General features: G+C 36.1%; 1 protein-coding gene across 1 annotated transcript; it reads left to right on the forward strand.

Moving 5' to 3' along the window:
• The first annotated feature begins 739 nt into the window (after positions 1–739).
• Positions 740–27,936, forward strand: RGS18 (regulator of G protein signaling 18). Its single transcript, XM_060011129.1, has 5 exons — positions 740–1,045; positions 1,536–1,637; positions 2,669–2,730; positions 24,472–24,638; positions 26,609–27,936. The coding sequence occupies exons 1-5, from the start codon at positions 927–929 to the stop codon at positions 26,864–26,866; spliced, it is 708 nt and encodes a 235-aa protein (XP_059867112.1). The 5' UTR covers positions 740–926; the 3' UTR covers positions 26,867–27,936.

Consider the following 27,936-nt stretch of genomic DNA (forward strand, 5'->3'; position numbering starts at 1 on the left):
TATTTGGGTTTCATGAAAAAAAAGAAAAAAAAAAAAAGAAAAAAAAGAAGCTGAACCAACTTTGAGTTGCCGTTTCTTTTTTAATAAGAACATAAAATAAACAATCCTACAAACTGCCGGCTCTAGTTACAATATTTCATTAAAAACATTTTAAGATTAAAAAAGGCAAAAGGACAAATTCAGAATAAGTGCTTCATATTAAAAATAGATACTATTAAAAATAGTTTAAGGAAAAAATTACATATGATCTTTTATTCCCATTTTCATCATGGACTGGTAAAAATTTTACAAACGTCTGAAGTCATTCCATGGACCTGTGCTTAAAAATCATTGAATTAAATGCTTCTTACTATCCCCTTCAACTGTGAAACTCTATGATCTATCTTCTTATTTTGATACAATATGTAAAGCAAATGTGATTAACATTACATAGCATTATGTCAGTTAAATGTAATTTACCTAATTCAATGTATTTAAATAAGTAAAAATACTTAATTTTAAGAACAAGGGAAAATATGATTGGTGTAGCACTTTGCCACACACATTTTAACGCGTACTACACACGTTAAAGACCTTTTTAAAAAGTTCCTGTGGGAAATGACAGTGTCATTTGGGTCTAGCATCATTCTGGTTGCACAAACTAGAAGGAGAAGTTGTGCTGTGGTAATACTAGTCTTTATCTCAGAGACCAAGAGTCATTTTGCAAAATTGTAGTCTCATTTCCCTAAACAACTCCAGACTGAATTGTACTTTAGTTCCTCAGTTCTATATTTTTGCAGAGGCAGAAACCCAAGCTCTTGATTTTTTTTTTAAAGTGTTGCTGACGGGTTGAGATAACTTTTTACTCCATTATGTATAACCATGGAATAGCATTAACAAGTGAAAGATGTAATAAATTAGACATCTCTACATTTTAGACAGAGAAGATGGAAACATCATTGTTTTTCTCTTCTCAATTAAATATGTGTGAACCAAAAGAAAAAACTTTTTTCAAGTTAATATATGGTTCAGGAAAAGAAGAAACAAGCAAAGAAGCCAAAATCAGGTAAAAATCATAATTTTTTAAGTTAGCCTTATACTTTTAAAAACATGATCGACATTGAATATTTGTTAGCACTTGTTTTTAAAATATCTGGTTGAAAATATATTGATTGTAATATTACAACTGAAAAAAATCTATTTATTAGGAGTAAATAACTGTTAAATCTAAAAGTATTTTTATTTTATTTTTTAAAATGCAACAATTTTAACCACACAGGAGAACTTGTAATAATATTTATTGAAATATAATCTCAAATACTTTAAAGTCACTGAGGGGAAAAAAAACAAGTATATTTCACATATGCTATCCTAATTCCTCCATAAACAGTATTTAAATGAAATTCTTAAGAAAACCACTGAGCGTGTCCAGAGTGAGGGAGGTGGGTGAGAAGGGGTGTCCAGGTGATTACCAATCCCAAATCTGTTTGTCAGTCAGAAGGAGAGATTTCAATTGTCATCCAAGTTGTCCTGAAGCTAATGCCTTTTCATTACAGAGCTAAGGAAAAAAGAAATAGGCTAAGTCTTCTTGTGCAGAAACCTGAGTTTCACGAAGATACTCTTCCCAGCAGATCTGGGCAATTGGCCAAAGAAACAAGGTGAATAACTTGTAATTATCTGAGGGGGGGGGGGCATTTTGCTGATTCTATCATTAAAGATTTAAGAAAGAGGAAATTAGGGATTACCATTTTATTGAATATTACACAGTAATATAAGGAAGGGTTAGCGATCTCATTTCAAAAAAACTAGATCTATTCCATAAAATTAAACCATTTTAATAGCTTGAATTAAGTAATCTCATAAAAATTTAAAGATGCTCTTTTAAAATTATATGCCTGCCAATTTTAAATGATATATTTTACTCCTTCATCACTTTGTATTTTAAACTGATGAAATACTCATTAATTTAAGAGTTTGCACAATGTCATTGAGAAGTGCTATTCATCTCTTTCTTCAGTAGTTTGGAAAAAATGCCCTAGGTACAGTATCAAGTAAAGCACAAAAAGGGATGTTTTGTAACTTTTAGCCATTTCTTTAGTTCAAACAGAAAATGGAATAACCTTATACACTAGGATAATATAAATTTTTCCAAATATGAAATATGACCAATAAAAGATCCAAGACAAATATATTCAATTCTCAATTATCAACATTTCTAAAATATTTGTTGTATTAAGAATGTTTCCTATTTCTTACCCTTTTAAAACTTCATTAGTCAAACTTCCTGTATCTGTTAAAAAAAAATTGTTGCATATTTTGGTAAGAGTTTCAAGGAAATTGCAGTTTTAAAAAAGTTTGACTGAAAGACACTGTTAGATTAGGTTCTCCTATTTGCCAAATTAAGAAAGATAATTGACCTGATTTCTTTGTTTTTAACCTAACACATGATTATTTTTCCCTAGAAAATAAAATAATTCATGAGAAAATAATGTTATTTTAACACATTGTTTTATAGGCAAAACCCAATGTATTTGAACTTTCCAATATAAATACAATTTCCATTGTATAATAATCAAAGGAGAAATCCTGTGAAATATGACTGAAAAGAGCAGTATGATAGCACATGTTAGAGCAGATTCATAAGTAGAGTTTCTGCATACTCCATTATAAAACATTGTTTCTTGAACAGAATCTCTCCTGAAGAAGCAGTGATATGGGGTGAATCATTTGACAAACTGCTTTCCCATAAAGGTTAGTGCTACTTTTCCCAAATACTTTATTCTTTAATGGAAAAGCATACAAAATATGTATGTAACTATACAAAGCAGGCTGTTATAAAAATTTAGTCTGATTGATAATTTACAGCAATATGAGTTTTTGATCCACAGAAATAACTAAATAATAGAACAGTCAACTAATAAGAGTATTTTAAAAATACTCTTATTTTATTAAGAATTACTTATGGTGGATGAAATATTTCTTGGTGCTAGATGAATAGTTCCATATTTTCAGTGTTTTTAGTTTGTGAATGAGATCCTTGGTTTTATTAAATCCCAGATTATCTGTGTTATTTTTACTGTTAAGTGATCAAAAATCTAAAGTAGCTCTGTTCATGGATATTTAGGAAACCTTCGTGAAAATATATATTGTTTTAATTTTATAAATGCTTCACTCTTTGCATCAGTCATCAGAATTTTGCAGAGTAACTGAGAATCAGGTGGGCATTTAAGGTGGAGCTTTGTAGATGAGATGGAAAGTGAGGACAAATACTGAGTTTGTCCAAGCACAGGTCAGAGGACAGGCTGCCTGGATTGCTAATCCTTAGAGTCAGCTGCATAAGGAAACAGCTGAGTAAGCATTTTTTCCTGGCCTTTATTCAATCCACAGTTTCTTTCAGGGAGTAAAACTGACAGACTGAACCGAGTAGGCGATGAGGCTAAGCAACCACAGGGTTCATTGCTTTCCACGTTAAACCAGGCAGAGTCTGCTTAAGAAGCAACACTTTATCACTACCAAATAGCCACACACTTCCTCTAGCCCACAGCTTTTATTTGTATCTCCAAGTTCTTCTATTCCTTACCGCATTTCTTTGGGTTAGCCTGAGGCTAACTACTGTTTACAGCATTGCCAGTGGTTTTCTCATCCTAAGGTGTCTACTGGAAGCAGGAGCTCCTGTTGCTGGGAGTGCAGTACTTGCAATTCAGCCTCAAGTACTATGCACTCTTTGATGAAACCAACTTTTCTAATCTGTCTTCATGTCCTTTAATTTTCTCCTAATTGTCCATCCATCTATAAGGTTTTGGTGACCAGTTCATGTTCCCCTAGATTTACTGACAGAGAATCCTATTTCTGCAGACTCTCCCTGAAGACCTTCCCTCTTCCAATGAAAACAGATTCTGCCTCTGAATTGTAATATTGACTCAGAGAAAGAAAAGTATAGGTAGAGAAATCAAGGCTTAAATTTAGGCAAGGATGTAGTGAAAATGGAGGGTAGTGGTAAGAAAGGAAGTTCATGCTGAAAAAAGTTTAATGGGTTACTCCATCCTCATTTCACCTTAATGCTCTATAACTCCCTATTTTGGAGAAAAATAATGTGAACAGCTTTCTTCAACTTTTCTTCATTCCCAGTATCCACCCATTTCTTGACTTTTGTTAAAATTCTTGCCAAATATATGTAAAACCTATCTCCCATTCTCATTATCTCCTCTGTCACTCTCTTGGTTCAGGTATTTATCTAATTACAACCTGTGTAAAACTTTCCTCCCTAATTCATGCCCCCCAAACTTATTTCTTCTTTTAATCTCCTATTATTTCCACCATTTGGGCACAACTCAGCCCTTGAGCCTCTTCACTAGTCAGAGCAAGGAAAAAAGAAGTGGAATTCATTTTTTTTTCCAGTTTGAATGTTTATTATAAGGAAACATGTCTTTTCATCTGTGGATCTCCAAACCCAGCACCTGGTAAATATTAAGTGTTCGAATAATATAACCAAATTTGTTGCTAGGAAAAACTTAGTCCTGGGTCCCTTTCGAGATTTGAGCTCTGGTTCTCTTCTGCCTCACAATCACTTTCCTAATCACTTTCATATTCAGCTTCCTCAACTGTAAATGGAGATCACAATGTCTTTAGCTCCAATAGAAATAAATTTCTGTCAGGATTACATGAGATGAGTAAGAAGCCAATAACTGTTTTCTGTTTCTTTTTTTTTTTTTTAACATCTTTACTGGAGTGTAATTGCTTTACAATGGTGTGTTAGTTTCTGCTCTGTAACAAAGTGAATCAGCTATACATATACATATATCCTCATATCCCCTTCCTCTTGCATCTCCCTCCCACCCTCCCTATCCCACCCCTCTAGGTGTTCACAAAGCACCGAGCTGATCTCCTTGTGCTATGTGGCTGCTTCCCACTAGCTATCTATTTTACGTTTGGTAGTGTATATATGTCCATGCCACTCTCTCATTTCATCTCAGCTTACCCTTCCCCCTCCCCATGTCCTCAAGTTCATGCTCTACATCTGAGTCTTTATTCCTGTCCTGCCCCTAGGTTCTTTAGAATCATTATTATTATTATTTTTAGATTCCATACATATGTGTTAGCATACGGTACTTATTTTTCTCTTCCTGACTTACTTCACTCTGTATGGCAGTCTCTAGGTCCATCCACCTCACTACAAATAACTCAATTTCGTTTCCTTTTATGGCTAAGTAATATCCCATTGTATATATGTGCCACATCTTCTTTATCCATTCATCTGTCGATGGACACTTAGGTTGCAACAAGCCAATAACTGTTTGACACTACACAAATGTAAATGGCTTCTGCTATCATGAAAAATAATTATCAACAATAAATTTAATAATCTTTTTCTGTTTTGCAACCTGCTCCCAGCTGTATAAACATCACTTACAGGGTTAAATTTCAATGGAAAGAAATATATAAGCTGGACTTTTCTTTAACTTAATACATTGGTATATAATAATTTCATCATACTCTCACGACCCATTAGAGAGAATAAAGGTTCTCTCTAGGCAATTAGTCCTACAGAAAATCCTCCCCTGGCATTCTCTAATCATGTTGCTTTACAAGTAGTCAAAACCAAATGGAAAAAAATCTGCTCCTCTCTGTTCTCTACTGGTGGAAATATTAAAGTTCTGTAAAACAGCAGCAGTTGGAACCTAGAGGGGGTAGCATGAATAACAAAAATCAGCACTGACCCACTTAGACATTATTATCATTGCTCATGATCAAAGTGCTAATTAAATTATACTGGATTCACAAAAAATTATGTTAATGGTATTCTTTTAATCAATCCCAAAAATTCAGTTATTCTAAATTGCAAATCTTATTGTACTATTAAATTATAAAGCTTAAAATAATCACCTAAGAAAGTCTCATGGTTGCAATGGTCAAATTCAGCTCATTTCTATTGACTTGACTGTAGGCCAAAAAGAAAAAAAAAAGGAAAGTTTTACACTCATGCACACACAAACACACACACACTTCAAGACCTTGCTCTATCAGATTTTATAGAATTTCCGTTTCGTTAAATGTGTAAGTTTCTCAAATTCTGTATGCCATATCTATATAAAGGAAATGGAAAATGTATTAAATTTATTCAAATGGGAAGTGAAGTGATAAGTCAAACAAAGTACATCAGAAAATTTGAGTATTTATTTGACAAAAAAATGCCTGATACTAAAACCACTGCAGAATAATTATTAGCATCTTTAGGAAAGGAGCAGAGTAGATGGTTCTTATGCTAGATTTTAGGGGATTAATAAAAAATTCACTAGCTGGACAAAGAGAAAGAGATCATCCAAGCAGAAAGCCAACATAGGCATGGGGCATTAAACAGTGCAATTTATTTAGCGAACTAGAGAGAAAGTAATTCTTTATTGAGAAACATAATTTGAAAAAGCGTGGCTTAGGGTAACAGGTAATACATGAAACTCAAGCAGAAAGAACAGTGTTTTTGCTGTGTTCCACAGAAACCAAGGAATCCATGGAGTGTTTTGATAATTCCACTATTGTATTCAAATTTCGTTCCTAAAATGTAGCTTAACTCTTTTAAAATTAAAAAAAGCACAGAAGGTAAAATCCAAGGAAATATAACCAAAGTAGGGACTTTAGTTAATAATAACGTATTAGTATTTGTTTATTAATTATAACATATGTAGAGGCTTCCCTGGTGGCGCAGTGGTTAAGAATCTGCCTACCAATGCAGGGGACACGGGTTTGAGCCCTGGCCCGGAAAGATCCCACATGCCGCGGAGCAACTAAGCCCGTGCGCCACAGCTACCGAGCCTGCGCTCTAGAGTCCGCGAGCCACAAATACTGAGCCCACATGCCACAACTACTGAAGCCCACACTCCTAGAGCCTGTGCTCCGCAACAAGAGAAGCCACTGCAATGAGAAGCCCACGCACCACAACGAAGAGTAGCCCCCGCTCACTGCAAGAAAGCCCGTGTGAAGAAACGAAGACTCAATGCAGCCAAAAACAAATAAATAAATAAATTTATATATAAAAAAAATTATAACATATGTACCTTACCAATGTAAGATGTTAATAATAGCAGGGATCTGGAGGTGTGGGGTGTGTGGAAGCTCTGTCCTATCTTCATAACTCTTCTGTAAATCTAATCTATTCTAAAAGTAAATGTTATTTTAAAAAATGAACTCAAATATGTTATACAGTAAATTTAATACACTGCAGTCCATCAATAATTTAACCTCCATTCCTCATTTGTTTCTCTGCAGATATTAAGGTAATTTTTTTCCTGCCTTCCCTGTTTATTGACAAATTTGCCTGAAACTGAAAAATGAATCATAAAAATCTATGATTTAAAACCATATATAACAATAATTTCTAAATGTTGTTTAAGAAAAACAAAAGGAATAAACCAAAAACCAGTATCAGACTGTCATTCATAATCATCAATTTCAAATTTAGTTATCAGTCTTCTTACCAATTGACTTTATGAAAATAAATGTTACCAATATGAACTTAGCAAATCAATTAATTCCAATAAAATTACATATATATGTATATTACACTCACATATTCGTGAGTGTTTGTATGCATATATTTATATGGTTCTGTGTAAGACAGCTTTGAAAGTAAAACAATGCTGCTGATAATACATAATTTTGAAAACAATTGGATAAATAGTTTAAAATATGCCTGTAGAACTTGCAATGTTTCATGTAGGCTTTAGAAAATCATTACATGAAATTATGTCGATGCGTGCAAGATTTCAACAGGCAGAGGAAAAGGTTATTCCTGAGTAGAGAAAAAGGCAGGAAAAGGGCTAGAGAAATAAGCGATTTGCGCTTACTGGGCTTATAACCTAGGAAAGCAAGCAGGTCGCATTCACTGAGGTAAAGAGTAGTGAAAAATCACATTGGAAAATCAAGTTGGGGACAAACTCAAGAAGAGTTTGTTTGTTAGAAAGCTAACTCTGATGGATAGAAAGGTAGAATTCTATGCATATAATAGGACTGCCTACAAGGTTGTTACAAATATCAAAGTTAACCTCAACGTAAGGGCTATTTTGGAAAGAAAATGGAAGAACTTGGTGACTGAATGAATGTGTACTTATGTTGTAAAGTGAGGTGGTGAAGAAATAGGAGATGAAGAAAAAGGAGCCAAAGATCTCTAGATTTTGTTCCATATTAATAGGAAGGTAAGAGTGCCTTTTATAGATCAGAAATAGAGGTGGAAAAAATAGATTTGGAGAAGATAACAGGTGAGACTTTGAACTTTTTTAGTTGCTGGTAAACTTTATCAGCAGTTTTGCAGGGTTTTATAGGCACACACTTAGAATATAGAAGCATGATTGATTATAGAAACATTTTCTAACCATCTCACATACTTGATAAGTAAAGATTTGAAAGAGAAGGTTATTTCCTATGAAGGGAGTCTGTCAATAAAAAAAAAACTTCCAACTACTACCTGTTTATTTTCCTGTACATACTTTTTTCCAGTCACTGCAAATAATTCCAGTATTTTTAGTCTTTTTATTAACAGCTATTTGCTTGGACTTTTTGCACTTTAAATTGTGATTATATATACTAAGCTTAATTTTGAGATTAATTCATGATAAGGTAGGATAAAAGGAATATGTGAGTCATTTCACCCCCTTGATTTAAAAACATGAACTGATGATACTGTGGGAAGTACATATTACTGACTTTGAGGAAAGGCTGCAAGGAAGTGCATACTTCTCTTTTGGGGAAGGAAATTAGCACTTCTCCTTACACTTTTCACCTTGTGGCTTTTTAAGTTGCCCTTTCCAATTTTCAGTTACCAGTTTTCTGCAAGATAAGGGATTCCAGGGTTCTGCAAATTTAACTTTCTGAATCAAGCTGACCCGTAACAAACATGCAATTACTTTATCTATCTAAAAAATAAAAGTAAGTAAAATCCAGTCTAGATTATAAATGGGCCACACAAACAAATCATTATTGCACAAGTAACCACCACATTCTGTGGCAGGTCCAAAGTCAAATATCAAAGGAGAAGCAAGGCAACCTAGTACTTAAGATACCACACTGTATTTGGGTTTCCAACTTCTGAGTTCCTTGACTTTTTGTTTCATTTGGTTTCTTGGCATCAGAAAAATACTCCAACAGATGTCAGAGTTTCAATTTAGAAACATGCAATTACAAGCATTTCATATTTGTATGACACATTGAGCCAGCTTCTTCCAGTGTGAATTCTAATCCCGGGTTCTATCAAGCGCTTTTGGCAGATGTCTTCACCACTGCTTTCTTCTAAAGGACTGTTTAGTAAGTTACTGCCTCTGTGTGAGAAACGGTTCCATTGTGACCTGACTTCATGCAGCTGCCCCAAGTGAGTAAGAGAAACAGGAAGTAACTAGTGTGCTGGGATAATCCTGCACGATATTACGTATTATTTGTTTTAAAAGTCATTTACTTAAACTTTTAAATAGATGAACTACCTTCTCATTCATCATTAATTTGTTTCTTGAATCAGTATTTATTCTCCCCTATTATATTCATATTATGGCAACAAGATTCATTCACTTTAACTCATCATGAGCACTTTTAACACACAGCGCTTTTCCTTACGTTAATGCTGTGACTTCATTTTGAATGTCTGTATCAAACTCAAGACTAAGCACGGTGGTACTCCAAAGCCCAACGGCTGGTACAGAGCTGACACTCACTCATGCTTTGTGAATTAGTGAAGGACTATTTAAGTAGCATTCATGTTATTTTCTGGAAGGCTTCTATAGTCATCTTAAGTAAGCTGATTTTTCTCTGCTGCTCCAAACAGAATTAGTCACCCCTGCAATTCTCATTTCTTAGTCCTTGGTCTATACATGCCTGTCTTGCCTATTAATCTCCATATTCCTCAACAGTAAAGACTTTGTTGTTTCATGGCAGTTGAAAGACAAACGTTCTATAATTATAAACAAAATAAACCTGGATTCAAACCCCTGTGCTGTCTTTTCCCAGCGGTAAGATTCAGGGCAACTCAACACTCTGAACCTCAGCTTCTTCATCTGTATAAATGGGTAGAACAGGACTTAACTCCTTAGGGCTGGTGTGAAAATTAAATGGAACTGCCCCAATAAAAGGCATATAGCAGTGTGCCAAGGCCTTAGCAAAGACTCAAAACTTCAACTATTGTAATTAATATCATTGCATTTTCAGTTTATAATACAGTCCTCAGGTTCATACTAAGTGTTTCACAAATAATTAAAAGATAGACAAAGGAAGTTATTTTTAATAAGTAACAATTTCAGTTGTCTGGCATATGGATGATCCCTTCTAGGTGTCAATACAAAAAGTTTCTTATAATTGAGATTTATTAATAGGAAAAGTGATGACCATATCCTCCTAAAATTGTCACAGCAATTTATCAACTTGCTTTAGGAACAATCTGGTATTTAAAAACTGATCAATCATGCTTATATATGACATATAGATAGAATAAGATGAAATCCAAAAAGCATTTCCCTTCACTGGGGTCAAAGTAACTTTATTCATAAGCCCACTAAAGCATATTCTTAATTTCCTCTTTCCCGTCTAGGTCTGACCTGGAACAGACCATTCTGTTGTAAGATAGCAGGCATTTTATTTGCTAACTTTGCTTTAATTTCCATTTAAATAGTAACAGAGGAGCAAGTTAGAACAAGACAGATGTCTCTCACTGTGGGAGAGGAAGAGGCAGGACCCACATCATGAACACACAGGGCAATACCACCCAATGACAGGCTTTTCAATATCAAAGTGCACATTTCCATACGACCACTTTTGCTTTTCTTAATTAGGATTACCTGAAGATGTTCTCACCATCATTTTGCTGTCTTGCTTCCAATTGTTTCCTAATATCTAGTCAAGGAATCCTCCTCAGACTACTTTATAGCAGCTACCGAGCAAATAAGAAATTTCAGAATTCTATTAAAAAATACAAAGAATCTATCAGTTGTGAAGATAATTATGAGAGATAAATTAAGAGACTATACATATAGTTAGGATTCAATCCAGCAAAAAGTGGATGTTAATTGGAGGAAAAAAGGGCAAACATTTTAGAAATTTTGAAGAGGAAGGAAGTATGGGTGCTAAGCAGCGGTTTTTGATTACACTAAAAATTCATCAAGGGGGAATTCTCAATATATTTTTTTTAAAGTTCTGGCCAGAGGCTGGGGCATGACTATGTAACTACCTAAAGTTTGGTTTAAGCCAGCTGGTCTACAGATGGTTGTTTTTGTTGTGGCTTTTCTTTCACACACCTAAACATTGCCCACATTTCAAATTCTACTTCAATTTTGATTGAGGGGTTGAAAGGCATGTGTTGCCTTAGTCTCCTTGTTTCCTTCTGGGATCATTACACAAGAAGAAGAAGGAAAAAAAAAAGACAAAAAGTAAAAGCAGAGATTAGGCAACAAAATGATCTTTCTAGTCGCATAAATGGAAAAGGAAGAAGTTTTCAAGCTGTTGCCAATCAATAGTCAAATGATGCTTATTCAGCCTATTTTCTAAAGTCATCAGCCTGGGGCTCCAGCTTTACCTGAAATCTGAAAGGTTGCTGCTGTGATGTAGTTTTCCAAAATTAGAGGAATGTAACCTTCGACAATAGTAATGACTCAGACTGCTTTTTTACAAGTTCAGGTACTGAGCTACAGAGGGTAAAAGAGTTGTGGAAAGGAAAGTCAAACAGACCGCACTGAGGAACAGTAATCCCTAAGAGTGCTGGTGGGTTAACAAGTCAGGGTAAAACCCACTTGTCTGACTCCCTGTTTTTCACTTTCATAGCTATTTTGGCTTAAAAATAATAAAAACAGAGATAGATCACTAACTTTACTCTGAGAATATATATATTTGTAGGTATTTGGGGAAAATCTTCTATCAAAAAGCTTCAAGGAATCATTATCCATTTATATTTTTCTGCTACATTCTGAGCAAAGCACACTACACAGCATGAGAAATAAATCTTGAAAATCAAACACTAACTGTGCTAGAGAAATAAGAACAAGAGTGGTTCAATATCACTCACATTGATCATTCTTCCTTCTCCTCAGAGACTAGAATTTGTTGACTTAAGCAGGAAGCGCTTAGAACTAAGGCCTCCTTAAGACAGCTGTGTTTGACTAGGAATTATCTTACCAGCATCTAATCACTGTGGACAATTTCTGGGTGGCATGTCAGTCCTATGATGCCTTCTCAAATTCTTGTTGAGACTGACCTTTGCTTATCTTCCTAGTTTCTTCACTAAGGTTTAACCACTAACATCTGGTGCTCAGGATCAATTTACCAAGGAAAAGAAATGGCAGACTCTCCCCTCACCCCAATGAAAACACCAATGGAAGGAGCAGTGGAGTAGAAGACGCCCACAGGGCTCCTCTATCATGGTAGTGTTTGGAGAGATCCCATACCTACCACTTAGGGAATGTCTGTAGGTTATGCCATTTCTGGCTGTTGTTCTCTTACATTAAGTTCCTGGATCTCTAATATAATCAAACAGTTGCTTTCAGCATTAAAAACAAAAATGAAAACACAATGCTTCACGACAAACAGGACAAGTTCTAGATATAGGAGAAGTAAATGGTGACATGTAACACATGATTTGAGGACTACAGTAGTTTCCTGTGGCTGTGTAACAAGCTATGATAACTTTAGGGACTTACAACACAAATATATTATCTTACAGTTCTGTAGGTCAGAGGTGTAGCACGGATCTCACTGGAAAAAAAATCAAGGTGTCAGCAGGCTGTTGTCCTCTGTGGAAGGTCTTGGGGAGAATCCCTTTCCTATCCATTTGGGTTCTTGGCAGAAGTCAGCTCTTTGCACTTTTGGACCAAGGTCTCCATTCTCTTGCTGGCTCTAAACTAAGGCCACTCTCACCCTCTGGAAGCCACCACACTCTGGCTCTTGACCATCTTCTGCCATCTTGAAGGGCAGCAAGAGTGCTTCTCACATCGCATTCCCCTGACCCACTTCTCTGCTTTCCTCCTTCACTTTTAAGCACTCATGTGATGAGATTGGGTCCACCTGGATAATCCAGGATAATTTGCCCCTCTCAAGGTTCTTAACCTTAATCACATCAGCAAAGCTTTTGCTCCATGTCAGGTAATGTAGTCACAGGTTCTGAGGGTTAGGACATGGACATCTTTGAAGGACTGTTACTCTACCTATGACAGAAAGTGCTGCCTTCTTGAGAAAGATATACTTCTACAACTTGTTTGTTTGAAAACTGAGATCTGAGACAATTGAATTTATATGAATCTCAGTTTTCTCAGCTACGAAAATTAATATAGGACATATTCCAGACATATGTTGTAGTATTAAATGTAGTAATGTGTATGAACAGCACTTAGCCCTCAAAACCTTTAAACATGTTAAAAATGCAAACCCTCTTAGTTATCACCATAGTTCTACCCTATTCATTCTTCTTGCTTCATTCTATATGGAACTTATTATATCACAAATAATCATGGACCATGAGGAATAGTTCTAGAGAACAGTGAATAGAAGAAATGAATATAAGTGAAAATAAGTTGAGTAGACAAAGAAAGCTATCATTTACTTCACAATTTTTTTGCCTTAATGCTAGAATGTATGCTTCTCCCTCTTTAAATTCCTGAATTTAAGTCTCTAATATTTTGTTCAGAATCTTTACATCTGTGATCATTGGTCTATAATTTTCTTTTCCTTCCTTAATCGTTATTTCTGGGGGTGCTGTTGGTGTTACATTTGTCAGGTTTTGGTATTAGAGTTATCCTAGCCCCTTAAAATGAGAAGGAAATTATTCATCCCTCCACTGTTTTCTGTAAGTTGTATAACATTAGAATACTTTTCTCTTAAATGTTTGATGAAATTCACTAAATCTGGGCCCAAGATTTTATTTTGGGGGGGTGGTATTTTTATTATAAAAATCTATTAATTTAATAGTTTCAGATTTTTCACTTCAGTGTCAGTTTGGGTAGGCTTTCTTTACACAATTTTCCCATTTTATTTAAATTATATTTATTGGCATAAAATCATTCATAATATTTACTATCTTTGTAATATGCCTAAGATCTGTGGAAATATCACTGATTTGCTTCCTACTACTATGAAACAGCCTCACTGGGAGTTCTACTTTATTAATGTTTTTGAAGAACCAACTTTTGGCTTTGTAAATTTTCTCTATGGTTTGTTTTCTTTTACATAGACTTCTTTTATAATTTTTTTTCCTTCAACTTACTGTGGCTTTAATTTTCTCTTGTTTTTAAAGCTTCTTAAAGTACAAACTCAGATTTTATTTTTTACTAGTATAGCATTTCATGTGGTAAATTTCCCTCTAAATGCGGTTTAAACTGCATCCTACAAAATTTGATGCGCTGTATTTTTATTATAATTCAATTGTAAATACTTTCTAATTTCTCTTTTGATTCCTTCTTTGATCAATAAATTATTTATATGTGTTGTTTTATTTCCAAATATTTGGGGGCTTTTAAAGCTATGTTACTAGTTGATATTTTTAACACCTTTATTGGAGTATAATTGCTTTACAATGGTGTGTTAGTTTCTGCTTTATAACAAAGTGAATCAGCTATGCATATACATATATCCCCATATCTCCTCCCTCTTGCATCTCCCTCCCACCCACCCTATCCCACCACTCTAGATGGTCACAAAGCACGGAACTGATCTCCCTGTGCTATGCGGCTGCTTCCGACTAGCTATTTTACATTTGGTAGTATATATAAGTCCATGCTATTCTCTCACTTTGTCCCAGCTTACCCTTCCCCCTCCCCGTGTCCTCAAGTCCATTCTCTACGCCTCTATCTTTATTCATGTCCTTCCCCTAGGTTCTTCAGAACCTTTTTTTTTTTTTTTAGATTCCATATATATGTGTTAGCATACGGTATTTGTTTTTCTGACTTACTTCACTCCGTAAGGCAGACTCTATGTCCATCCACCTCACTACAAATAACTCCATTTCGTTTCCTTATATGGCTGAGTAATATTCCATTGTATATATGTGCCACATCTTCTTTATCCATTCATCTGTCAAGGGACTCAGGTTACTTCCATATCCTGGCTCTTGTAAATAGAGCTACAATGAACATTCTGGTACATGTCTCTTTTTGAATTATGTTTTTCTCAGGGTATATCCCCAGTAGTAGGATTGCTGGGTCATATGTTAGCTCTATTTTTAGTTTTGTAAGGAACCTCCATACTGTTCTCCATAGTGGCTGTATCAATTTACATTCCCACCAACAATGAAAGAGGGTTCCCTTTTCTCCACACCCTCTCCAGCATTTATTGTTTCTAGATTTTTTGATGATGGCCATTCTGACTGGTTTGAGGTGATACCTCATTGTAGTTTTGATTTGCATTACTCTAATGATTAGTGATGTTGAGCATTCTTCCATGTGTTTGTTAGCTACCTGTATATCTTCTTTGGAGAAATGTCTATTTAGGTCTTCTGTCCATTATTGGATTGGGTTGTTTGTTTTTTTGATATTCAGCTGCATTAGCTGCTTGTATATTTTGGAGATTAATCCTTTGTCAGTTGCTTCATTTGTGAATATTTTCGCCCATTCTGAGGGTTGTCTTTTCATCTTGTTTATGGCTTCCTTTGCTGTGAAAAGCTTTTAAGTTTCATTAGGTCCCATTTGTTTATTTTTGTTTTTATTTCCATTGAGCAAAAAGGATCTTGCTGTGATTTATGTCACAGAGTGTTCTGCCTATGTTTTCCACTAAGAATTTTATAGTGTCTGACCTTACATTTAGGTCTTTAATCCATTTTGAGTTTATTTTTGTGTATGGTGTTAGGAAGTGTCCTAATTTCATTCTTTTATGTGTAGGTGTCCAGTTTTCCCAGCACCACTTATTGAAGAGGCTGTCTTTTCTCCATTGTATACTCTTGCCTCCTTTATCAAAGATAAGGTGACCATATGTGCGTGGGTTTGTCTCTGGGCTTTCTATCCTGTTACACTGATCTATATTTCTATTTTTGTGCCAGTACCATACTGTCTTGATGACTGTAGCTTTGTAGTATTGTCTGAAGTCCAGGAGCCTGATTTCTCCAGCTCCATTTTTCTTTCTCAAGATTACTTTGGTTATTCAGGGTCTTTTGTGTTTCCATACAAACTGTGCAATTTTTTGTTCTAGTTCTGTGAAAAATGCCATTGGTAGTTTGATAGGGATTGCATTGAATCTGTAGATTGCTTTGGGTAGTATAGTTCATATCCTGGGGCACAAATCAAGCCTTGGTAAATTTTTAAAAAATGAAATCATATCAAGTATCTTTTCTGACCACAATGCTATGAGACTAGATATAAATTACAGGAAAAAATCTGTAAAAAATACAAATACATGGAGGCTAAACAATACACTACTTAATAACCAAGAGGTCACTAAAGAAATCAAAGAGGAAATCAAAAAATACCTAGAAACAAATGACAATGAAAACACAATGACCCAAAACCTGTGGGATGCAGCAAAAGCAGTTCTAAGAGGGAATTTTATAGCAATACAATCCTACCTCAAGAAACAAGAAACATCTCAAATAACCAATCTAACCTTACACCTAAAGCAATTAGAGAAAGAAGAACAAAAAACCCCAATGTTAGCAGAAGGAAAGAAATCATAAAGATCAGACAGAAATACATGAAAAAGAAATAAAGGAAACAATAGCAAAGATCAATAAAACTAAAAGCTGGTTCTTTGAGAAGATAAACAAAATTGATAATCCATTAGCCAGACTCATCAAGAAAAAAAGGGAGAAGACTCAAATCAATAGAATTGGAAATGAAAAAGGAGAAGTAACAACTGACACTGCAGAAATACAAAGGATCATGAGAGATTACTACAAGCAACTATATGATAATAAAATGGACAACCTGGAAAACATGGACAAATTCTTAGAAAAGCACAACCTTCCAAGACTAACCAGGAAGAAATAGAAAATATAAACTGGCCAATCACAAACACTGAAACTGAGACTGTGATTAAAAATCTTCCAACAAACAAAAGCCCAGGACCAGATGGCTTCACAGGCAAATTGTATCAAACACTTAGAGAAGAGCTAACACCTATCCTTCTCAAACTCTTCCAAAATATAGCAGAGGGAGGAACACTCCCAAAATCATTCTATGAGGCCACCATCACCCTGATACCAAAACCAGACATATATGTCACAAAGAAAGAAAACTACAGGCCAATATCACCGATGGACACAGATGTAAAAATCCTCAACAAAATACTAGCAAACAGAATCCAACAGCACATTAAAAGGATCATATACCATGATCAAGTGGGGTTTATACCAGGAATGCAAGGATTCTTCAATATATGCAAATCAATCAGTGTGATGCACCATATTAACGAATTGAAGGATAAATACCATATGATCAGCTCAATAGATGCAGAGAAAGCTTTTGACAAAATTCAACACCAATATATGATAAAAACCCTCCAGAAAATAGGCATAGAGGGAATTTACCTCAACATAATAAAGGCTATATATGACAAACCCACAGCCAACATCGTTCTCAGTGGTGAAAAACTGAAACCACTTCCTCTAAGATCAGGAACAAGACAAGGTTGCCCACTCTCACCACTCTTATTCAACATAGTTTTGGAAGTTTTAGCCACAGCAATCAGAGAAGAAAAAGAAATAAAAGGAATCCAAATTGTAAAAGAAGATGTAAAGCTGTCCCTGTTTGCAGATGACATGATACTGTACACAGAGAATCCTAAAGACACTACCAGAAAATTAGTAGAATTAATCAATGAATTTGGTAAAGTAGCAGGATACAAAATTAATGCACAGAAATCTCTTGCATTCCTATACACTAATGACGAAAAATCTGAAAGAGAAATTAAGGAAACACTCCCATTTACCATTGCAACAAAAAGAAAAAATACCTAGGAATAAACCTACCTAAGGAGACAAAAGACCTCTATGCAGAAAACTGTAAGATACTGATGAAAGAAATTAAAGATCATACAAACAGATGGAGAGATATACCATGTTGTTGGACTGGAAGAATCAACACTGTGAAAATGACTAGTTGGTTTTTGATTAAAACACTTATGGGCAAAGGACATACTGTGTAAGACTTCAATCTTTTGACATTTATTTATATTCATTTTACATCCTAGCATCTGATCCATCTTAGATAATCTTGCTTGTGCACCTGAAAATATGTATTTGGTAGAATGTCATATAATTGTCAATTAGGTCAATTTAGTTGATAATATTCAAGTTTTACATATTCTGATTGACATTCTGTCTATCTGTTCTATAAATGTATGAGTGAACAGAATTAAAATCTGGAAGTATAATTGTGAAATTTTCCCCCTCGTTTCATGCTATCTTTTTTTTAATTTTTTAAAATTTTTGGCTGTGTTATGTCTTCATTGCTCTGCGCAGGATTTCTCTAGTTGTGGTGAGTGGGGGCTACTCTTTGTTGCAGTGTGTGGGCTTCTCATTGTGGTGGCTTCTCCTGTTGCCAAGCATAGGCTCTAGGTACACGGGCTTCAGTAGTTGTGGCACACGGTGGGCTCAGTATTGGTGGCTTGTAGGCTCTAGAGCTCAGTAGTTGTGGCAGTAGTTGTGGCACATGGGTTTAGTTGCTCTGCGGCATTTGGGATCTTCCCAGACCAGGGCTCAAACCCATGTCCCCTGCACTGGCAGGCAGATTCCTAACTACTGTGCCACCAGGGAAGTCCTCTACTATCCTAAATTAAATAATTTCTATTTTCCCATCTTCCAGTCTACTCACCTTTTCTTAGGCAGTTGTTAATCTGCTGTCATGATGATCCAATGAATTTTTTTTGCTTCAGGTATTTTCCATTTTAGTTTTAGAAGTTCCACTTGATTGTTTTCTATAGTTTCAATTTCTTTTCTGAGTTTTTGCATCTATTCACTCCTTATGTCTTTTTTAACCTTTTCATTCTTCAACATTGTGCTATTTCCAACATTTCAGGTATCTTGTGTTTCAGGTATCTGTTTCTATTGACCACTTTTGTTATTGATAATGGGTCACATTAGACATTTCTTGCATGCCTAATAAATTTTTATTGTATGTGTGCAAGGAGGAAGATATAGGAGTCTAGATCATGCTGTCTTCCTTTAAACAGCATTAGATTATTTTTCTGGCAGTCAGTTAAATCACGGGTGGATCCTCTTGATTCTTTCTGATCAGTTTGATATTTAAAACCAATCTCTTTCCAATTTATCTTAGTTTGAGGACAAATACCTTGCCTGTAGTATTTATACCAAAAATATAGCCTTTCTTGGGTATCTCCACTATAGCTGGGCCAGAAATCCAAGGTCTCCCAGACCCATGCAAACTCCCTGATCTCCATTTACCTCTCAGCACCACTGTAGCTATACTCTTCTGGGCTTCACAGAGTTTGCCCTGCCCGTGTACAGCCTGACCCTCAGCCAAGGATCTACAGGTAACCTGCATGTAGACTTCCAGGCACCCTCTGCATGTTTCTTTCTTCTCTTTTGTCCTCTGTACCCTGACCCACAAATCCCAAACATATCATGATCCCCAGACTCATCTCTGCCTCAACAAGATTTTTTTGCTAGAACTTTTGTATTTTTAATGAAAATTTGTACTTCTTCTCATGTGTTCAATTATTACTTATTTCTTTCAGTAAGTAAATATTGAGTGATTTCTTCATGCTGGGGACTTTTGTGGCAAATTAGACAAGGGCCTTCATCTCATGAGTCTCACAATATAGCATGAGAAACAAAAATAAGGAAGCAACTGCAGCACAATAGTTTAAATGTTACCCAGTGTAGGAAGTCATATATGAAGGACAGCCAACTTATTCTTGAGAGATCAGTGAAATCTTTCCAGATAAAGTGATCTCTAATTTAAACTTCAATGGGTGATACAGATTAGCCTGATGAAATTAGATTGATAAAATTGGAGTAGGAAGAGAAAATCTTTCCAATAGAAGCTAAAGAGATGTGGGAACATGGCACATGAATGAAACTCTAAGTTATTTCACTGTGCTTGGAGCTTAGAGTGTGAGAAAGAGAGTGGAAAGAGATTAAGGGCATTGTTGGAAAATTTTCAACAGTGAAGAAACATAATTAAGTTTGTACTCTAGAAAGATATTACTGACTAGAATGTGAATAATAACTTGGAAAGTGTTGGGGGGCGGTTAGCAGGGGAGGGAAGCAAGTGAAGCCTGGAGTCAGAGTCACCATTTAGAAGGTTTTTATAATAATCTATGTAAAATATGATCCTGGTCTGAATAAGGGTAATTCCAGATTGATTGAATAAAAATAAAAAGACAGATGCATGATACATAAAGAAGATAAAGTTGAGAAGATTTGATTATTGATTGAGTTGAGAAGAAAATTGGGGATCCCTAAGGATGCCAGGGTTGTGGGTTAAGTTGTTGAGTGGATGGTGTCATTGGGTGGGAAACATTCTGGGAAGCTTTTGGGTGAAGATATTGAATTCAGCTGTGATGTGATTATTTTGGTGGGAAATTCAGTGGAGATGTTTACCAAATGTTGGGTGATATGAGCTTGGAGCTCAGGAAAGAGATATGAGCCGGAGATCATTTCTGAAAATCATCAGCATATTCATTGTGTTAAAGTGTTGAAGTTAATTGCCCTGGAACTGGAATTAAAGGGAAGAAGGAAGAAGGATAAACTGAGAAGTATTTAGAAAAGCAGTAGTCAGAGATATAAGAAGAAACTCAAGAGTGTATGTGCCATAGAAAAGAATTACAGACATATTTCATCTTTGCCTGCTGTCATAGAGAGATGAAGTAATATATGGATTGGAAAAAAATTTTTTCCATGGAATATTACAGTAAGTCATTTTGGTAAAAATTATTTAAGTCAAGCGTTGAGTAGAAACCACATTTTAGTGTATGGGGAGGTAAATGAGTGAAGGGGATTAAGAGACCAACTGCAGAAAGCTTACTCAAAAGACTTTGTAAGGAGAAAGATATAGATCAGTAGCTGGAGGAATATCTGAGGTGAAGAGAAAAATTTTCTTCTAATGATTACTTGTAATGAGATTAAAATCTTTTAATTAGATCAAAATTTAACTCAGAGAAACTTTATTGTTTTGCAAGATTGTTTGTAATGCCTTATTTTGCCTGTAGGTGCCAGCAGTATGCATAAAGTACAGAGGGAAATAAGGGGGAAAGGAGTTTCAGGAAAAATGTTAGAAGACGAGGATACAGGAGGATAGAGAAAGAAAAGGGAGGTAGAAGAGGCAAGAAAAGGAGAAGAATGTAAAGAACAGAATCCCAGCGAACATCAATTTAACCAGGGAACAGAAGACATTAAGCCAGGCTTAAAGTAATCGGATGGTATAAATTAGGAGGTATGGTGTCCTAGAATCCCAGGAAGAAGAATATTTCAAAAAGGAGGGGATCATTATTAATCAAATGCTGCTAGGTGAGAACTCTAGACAGGACTCATGAAATTTCCTCGTGTAATAACTCACCTGTGATAGCAGAAAGAGAAATAGGTCATAACTATGAGTAGAGAACAAATCTAAAGAAAGATTGCTAAAAATCATTTGTATCCAACTCAAATGTGAATTTCTCTGAGAAAATTTATTTATTTATTTATTTATTTATTGGCTGTGCTGTGCAGCATGTGAGATCTTAGTTCCCCAACCAGGGGTCAAACATGTGCTCCCCACGTTAGGAGCACAGAGTCTTAACCACTGGACTGCCAGGGAAGTCCCTGAGAAAATTTATCTGAAAAATCTAGAAGGAACATTTTTACCTTTTCTCAATGCTTCTATAATGCTCTCTTCTCTATTTCAAATATCATATAACTGAACAGCTTCACTTCTCTTATCCCACAGAAATGAAAACTTATGTCTACACACACACACACAAAATCTATACATAAATGTTTATAGCATCCTTATTGATAACTGCTCCCCAAAACCTTCAACAGGAATGGTTAAACAAATCCATACCATGGAATACAACACAGCAATGAAAAGGCACAAATTACTGATATACTGATGAATCTCCAGCGGATCATGGTAGATGAAAAAAGCCACCCCAAACAATATATACTACATGATTCCACTTATACCATATTCTTGAGTAGACCAAATTACAGCAATGGAGAACAGACTATTGGTTCCTAACATTTAAGGAGGGGTTGGGTGTGGGAAAACTGTAAGTATAACAGTAAAAAGGCAACATGAGATAACCTTGTAATCATGAAAATATTCTGTATCTTAACTATATCAATATCATTATCCTATTTGTGATATTTTTACTACAGTTTTACAAGATGTTATATTGGTGGAAACTGGATAAAGGGTACATGGGCTCTGTCTCTGTTATTTCCTACAACTACACGTGAATCTATAATTTTCTCAAAGAAGTTTAATTTTTTTAAAAAATACCGGGGCTTCCCTGGTGGCACAGTGGTTAAGAAGCTGCCTGCCAATGCAGAGGACACGGGTTCGAGCCCTGGTCTGGGAAAACCCCGCATGCCACGGAGCAACTAAGCTCATGTGCTACAACTACTGAGCCTGAGCTCTAGAGCCCTCGAGCCACAACTACTGAAGCCCGCGTGCCTAGAGCCGGTGCTGCACAACAATAGAAGCCACCACAATGAGAAGCCTGCGCACCGCAACGAACAGTAGACCCCGCTCGCGCAACTAGAGAAAACCCAAGCGCGTCAACAAAGACCCGACACGACCAAAAATAAATGAAAAAAAAACCAAAAACCTATTAGCCCAAAAAAGTAGAATATCATAAATAGTTGAAAGAACCCTAGTATTAAAGTCAGATTGTCTTAGTGTTGAATCCTGAGTCTGCCACAGTTTTAGCTATGAAACTTTACCTAACTGAGCCTAAAAAAAACGATAGTCATCAAAATCATCAACATCATCATAACCATCACACCCCCCATCAAAACCCAGATAGAGTACTTGCTATACGCCAGTTTCTGTTTTAAGCGTACTGCACATTTTGGCACATTTAATTCTCTAAACAGCTCTATCAGGTCCGTTTTATCATTATCTTAATTTTAAATATTGAGAAACTGAGACACAGAAAGGAAAAGTAATTCACTCAGGACCACATAGTAACTAGCTGAACAAGAACTTGAACCCTGGCAGTCTTCCATAAGACTTGATACCTGCCCCTAACATTCATGGGCCTCAGGAAAAAAGTAAAAATAGAGGCCCCATACTATATTTCTAAATGCTTAAGAGTTACAGATCAGGCTAATAAACTGTTAAAAATAGACATTTTGGGCTTCCCTGGTGGCGCAGTGGTTGAGAGTCCGCCTGCCGATGCAGGGGACATGGGTTCGTGCCCCGGTCCGGGAAGATCCCACATGCTGCGGAGCGGCTGGGCCCGTGAGCCATGGCCGCTGAGCCTGCGCGTCCGGAGCCTGTGCTCCACAATGGGAGAGGCCACAACAGTGAGAGGCCCGCATACCGCAAAAAAAACACAAAAAACAAAACAAAAAAAACCATTTTATCCTTCTATTGTGACACACGGTAGATTACGTTTGAATATAAAATTCTCAGACTCTTCCCAGTTCTACCCTATAAGCATAGCCCACCTCCCTTCACTTTCCACCCATGGTTTGGTTCCACACTGTGAGAGGCCTCTTTGCACATTTGGGTGGACACTCCAGCATGCAAATTCAAGTCCTGTCCACACTCAAGCCTTGGGGTGTGCATTCCACTGAGACAGGTGCCTTTGGTGGATGTATCTGGGGAAGAGGACTGTGCCAATCCTGGAAACACAAAGCCTTTTTTTTTTTCTTTGAAAATGTTGGGGGTAGGAGTTTATTAATTTATTTATTTATTTTTGCTGTGTTGGGTCTTTGTTTCTGTGCGAGGGCTTTCTCTAGTTGTGGCAAGCAGGGCCACTCTTCATCGCGGTGCACGGGCCTCTCACTATCGCGGCCTCTCTCGTTGCGGAGCACAGGCTCCAGTCGCGCAGGCTCAGTAGTTGTGGTTCACAGGCCTAGTTGCTCCATGGCATGTGGGATCCTCCCAGACCAGGGCTCGAACCCGTGTCCCCTGCATTAGCAGGCAGATTCTCAACCACTGTGCCACCAGGGAAGCCCCACAAAGCCTTTTAAAGGGAATTTCAGGGTCCTGAGTCCAAGAAGCATGGTCTAGAAGTTGAGAGATGATCTCCAGCTGGAATGGCTCTTTGGCTCTGTAGAATAACCCTACGACACTCACCCCAAGGAAAGGCACAGCTGAGAGAAACCCAAAGTGAGGTCCAGATTTAAGGTCCCTGTTACTCAGGTCTAAGTATGATACCAGCCTCATTTCAACAGAAATGGTACTTACCTTTCATAGTTGTGAAGATTTCAGCTAATTGTTAACATGGTTCCTCATGAGCAAGATGTGTGCTACTGCCCTGAATTAGAGGGAAGACGCTTCTTCTGCTAACACTCACAGTTGTACTTCAATATCAAGTAGCATATATTCTCAGTATCAATATTTTTTAGTTAAAATATATCACTTCTTTCCTTGGTAGATGGACTGGAGACTTTTACCAGATTTCTTAAAACTGAATTCAGTGAGGAAAACATCGAATTTTGGATAGCCTGTGAAGATTTCAAGAAAAGCAAAGACCCTCAACAAATAATTCATAAAGCAAAAGCAATATATGAGAAATTTATACAGAATGATGCTCCACAAGAGGTAAAGATGATTGTAAAAATTTACATCTGTTTGAAAATTTTTTGAGAGAATATGTCTTCATCAAATCGGTACTGCCATACATTCTAACAGAAAGGTCAGAATTTTGTTGAAACAAAAATGGTGGTTACTTACAAGCATGTCTCATGTTATTCTCTTCACTTTATTGCACTTCACATATATTTTGTTTTTTACAAATTGAAGGTTTGTGACAGCCCTGCCTTGAACAAGTCTATCGGTGCCATTTTTCCAACAGCATTGGTTCACTTCATATCTCTATGTAACATTTAGGTAGTTCTCACAATAATTCTTACTTTTTCCATTATTATTATACTTGCTATGGTAATCTGTGATCAGTGATCTTTGATGTTTCTACTGTGACTCATTGAAGGCTCAGCTGATGGTTAGCCTTTTTGCACAATGAAGTATTTTTTAATTAAGGGATGTATGTTGTTTTTTTAGTCATAATGCTATCACACACTTAATGGATTATCATGTAAACATAACATTTTTATGCACTGGGAAACCAAAAAATTTGTGTGACTCACTTTATTGCGATATCCCCTTTACTGAGGTGGTCTGGAAGGGAACCCGCAATATCTCCAAGGTCTGCCTGTATATAGATTTCTATTTACAAACAGAATGCATTATAAGATATCGCTTATGGAAGGAAAGGTATAACTGAAGTTACTCCTCAGGGTATTTTATTCTAGACTAAGAGTGAACACAATTAATTGCAACATTCAGATTCATTCATTTATCATGTTTATCACCTTAGCACAAGTAACTGCTTGTAGAAACTAAAGATTTTTGTACGTGATGAAGGTAAGAGAAATCAAGAAGTTTGTATTATGTACTATTTTAATGTTAGCTCATCTACCTGTACAAAGTTTCATTTGCCCTGTAATTATTATCCCTACACATTAAGATGGACTAAAAGAAAATTTCATAATAGAAAGATGAGGAAAACCTAATTTGGCAACGGTTCAAGTGAAAAAACAATTGTGATTTTTTTTTTTACTGCAAGCTCAGTATGAGGTAACTGTATGAAACAACTGCTAAAATGGCTATTAAACCAGCAAATATTACTTCACTATCCTTGAATATGAATTACAGTTTCTGTATTTTTAGTACGTGCTCAATAAATAGTGTCTTTTCACAGAAGTGTAGAACTGATAATCTGTCACTGTTAAGAGTTCTGTTTGACTATAGATTGTTGCTGTCCACGAGGTAGCACTGCTTATGTAGATACTGTTGCACATGAAATGACAGTTATTTTCCTTGTTTCAGTATGTCTCAATCTGTTTTGTGTTTCAAAGTATTATCCTGTCTTCCCCTTACACACAAGTAAACAAAGGCAGCTGGTTATGTGGTGTTACCCACGAAGGAAAAGAAACCTACGTGAAAACTGAAAACTGAGCACCATCAAAGCCGAATATATCATCAATGTTTTGATAAAAAGCGTTAAAGGATTTTATATCTTTATATATATACACACACACACGTATATATGCATATAGGCATTTTCAGCACACGTTTGCTTGTAGGAAAACATCATAATATAATGAAAAGAGCACTGGGATATAGCAAAAGCCTCACATTGAAATCCCAAATATGCCCCAAACACACTGCTTGCCCTCACTCAAAATAATTGAATTTCTACAAAGTTTAGTTTTCACTTTGAAAATGAGTTGAATCTAATGACCTCTAGGACACCTAACATTACATTGTTCCATGATCCTACACTGGCAGAGACTGATAAGGACCGGGTGCAAAGGGAGAGAAGAGCCAGGTAACATGCCAGCCCAGAGTGAATCACTGGATCCCTGGACCCACAACAGGAAAAGCACCAAGCATCCAAGTGCCGTATGCCCCCTCCAACGTGGAGTCAGTCCTTTACTTCTGTTTCTCAAAGGTGTTTACTTAAGTAGATTGACGATAATTACACTTTTATTATTGTTTTTATTATCCAGGTTAACCTTGATTTTCACACCAAAGAAATCATCACCAGGAGCATCACCCAACCCACCCTCCACAGTTTTGATGCTGCACAAAGCAGAGTGTATCAGCTCATGGAGCAAGACAGTTACACACGTTTTCTGAAATCTGACATCTATTTAGACTTGATAGAAGGAAGACCTCAGAGACCAACAAATCTTAGAAGACGATCACGTTCATTTACCTACAATGAATTCCAGGATGTAAAGTCAGATGTTGCCATTTGGTTATAAAGAAAATTAATTTTGCTCAGTTTGCTGGCAAGCTTGTATATCTGCTTCTAAGATATAGCATGTTTATGTTAACAAATTGCTAAGTCTTTTAAAATAAAGTGCATCATTCGAAATGATTTAAAAAATGCAAACCAAAATTTTTATTCTGACAATATATACTCTATCTGCCAAGATATTCTGTAAAAGCTTCCATCTGACTTCATTTCATTCATAGTCAGAAAAACTTATTGCTTAATTAAAAGGCAGAAAAGAAGTAATAATTATGTTGTATAAGATTGTAAAGGTTAAACTTTTGCAAAATTTCAACAGTTTGGCCAAATATCTAGTTTGGACTTTTTTTTCTAGATGTAAACTATATGATGCTCAGATAGCCATGTATTTGGACAACATTTTCTATAATGATGAAGCTTTTCTCTGGTTCAGTTATAGAGAGTATAGAACCCTGGCTCAAGAATAGCAATATATCACTTCTAGTTATAAGCCAGCAACAGGAACTTTTGGGAGGACACATTCATCTCTACAGAACTTCCAGGTCATACAGAACCTAGGTTGATAACCAAGAATGGGATCCACATTTGTGCTCATTCCTAAGTGAGCATGGACGTACTCAGTTATACGGAACCACTTCTGGTGGTCAAAGAAACATGACCAGATGCTGCAATAGCTCCAGGTTGGGACTGAGTGGAGCATCTTCTCATCTGTGAGAAAAACTTTCCGCTAAAAGAGTGGGCAGTGAGTCATCTGAATGATGACCAGAGGAGGTTTATCCCCAGAGTCATGAACCTTTATTTTTGGAATGAGAGGAAATAAAGAGGCAAGGAGTCCAAGGCCCTGGAAACTCAGGCACATGCCACACTGGCTCATATTCAGATAGTGTTCCTCCATGGATCATGTTCTTATTCCAAATCTCACTGAATCATTTAATACTATATTATTCAAAGATGATGATGCTAATAAGTACGTATGTCTCTAACTATCGGGAAATATTTACTTTTAGATGTGTGTTGCATTATATGTAAACGTCTGTATTTAAAATGTCATATGTTTGGCTTTGGCAAATGTTATTTTAG

Source organism: Delphinus delphis, chromosome 1 (genome assembly GCF_949987515.2).
Source record: "Delphinus delphis chromosome 1, mDelDel1.2, whole genome shotgun sequence".
Taxonomy (NCBI): Eukaryota; Metazoa; Chordata; class Mammalia; order Artiodactyla; family Delphinidae; genus Delphinus; species Delphinus delphis.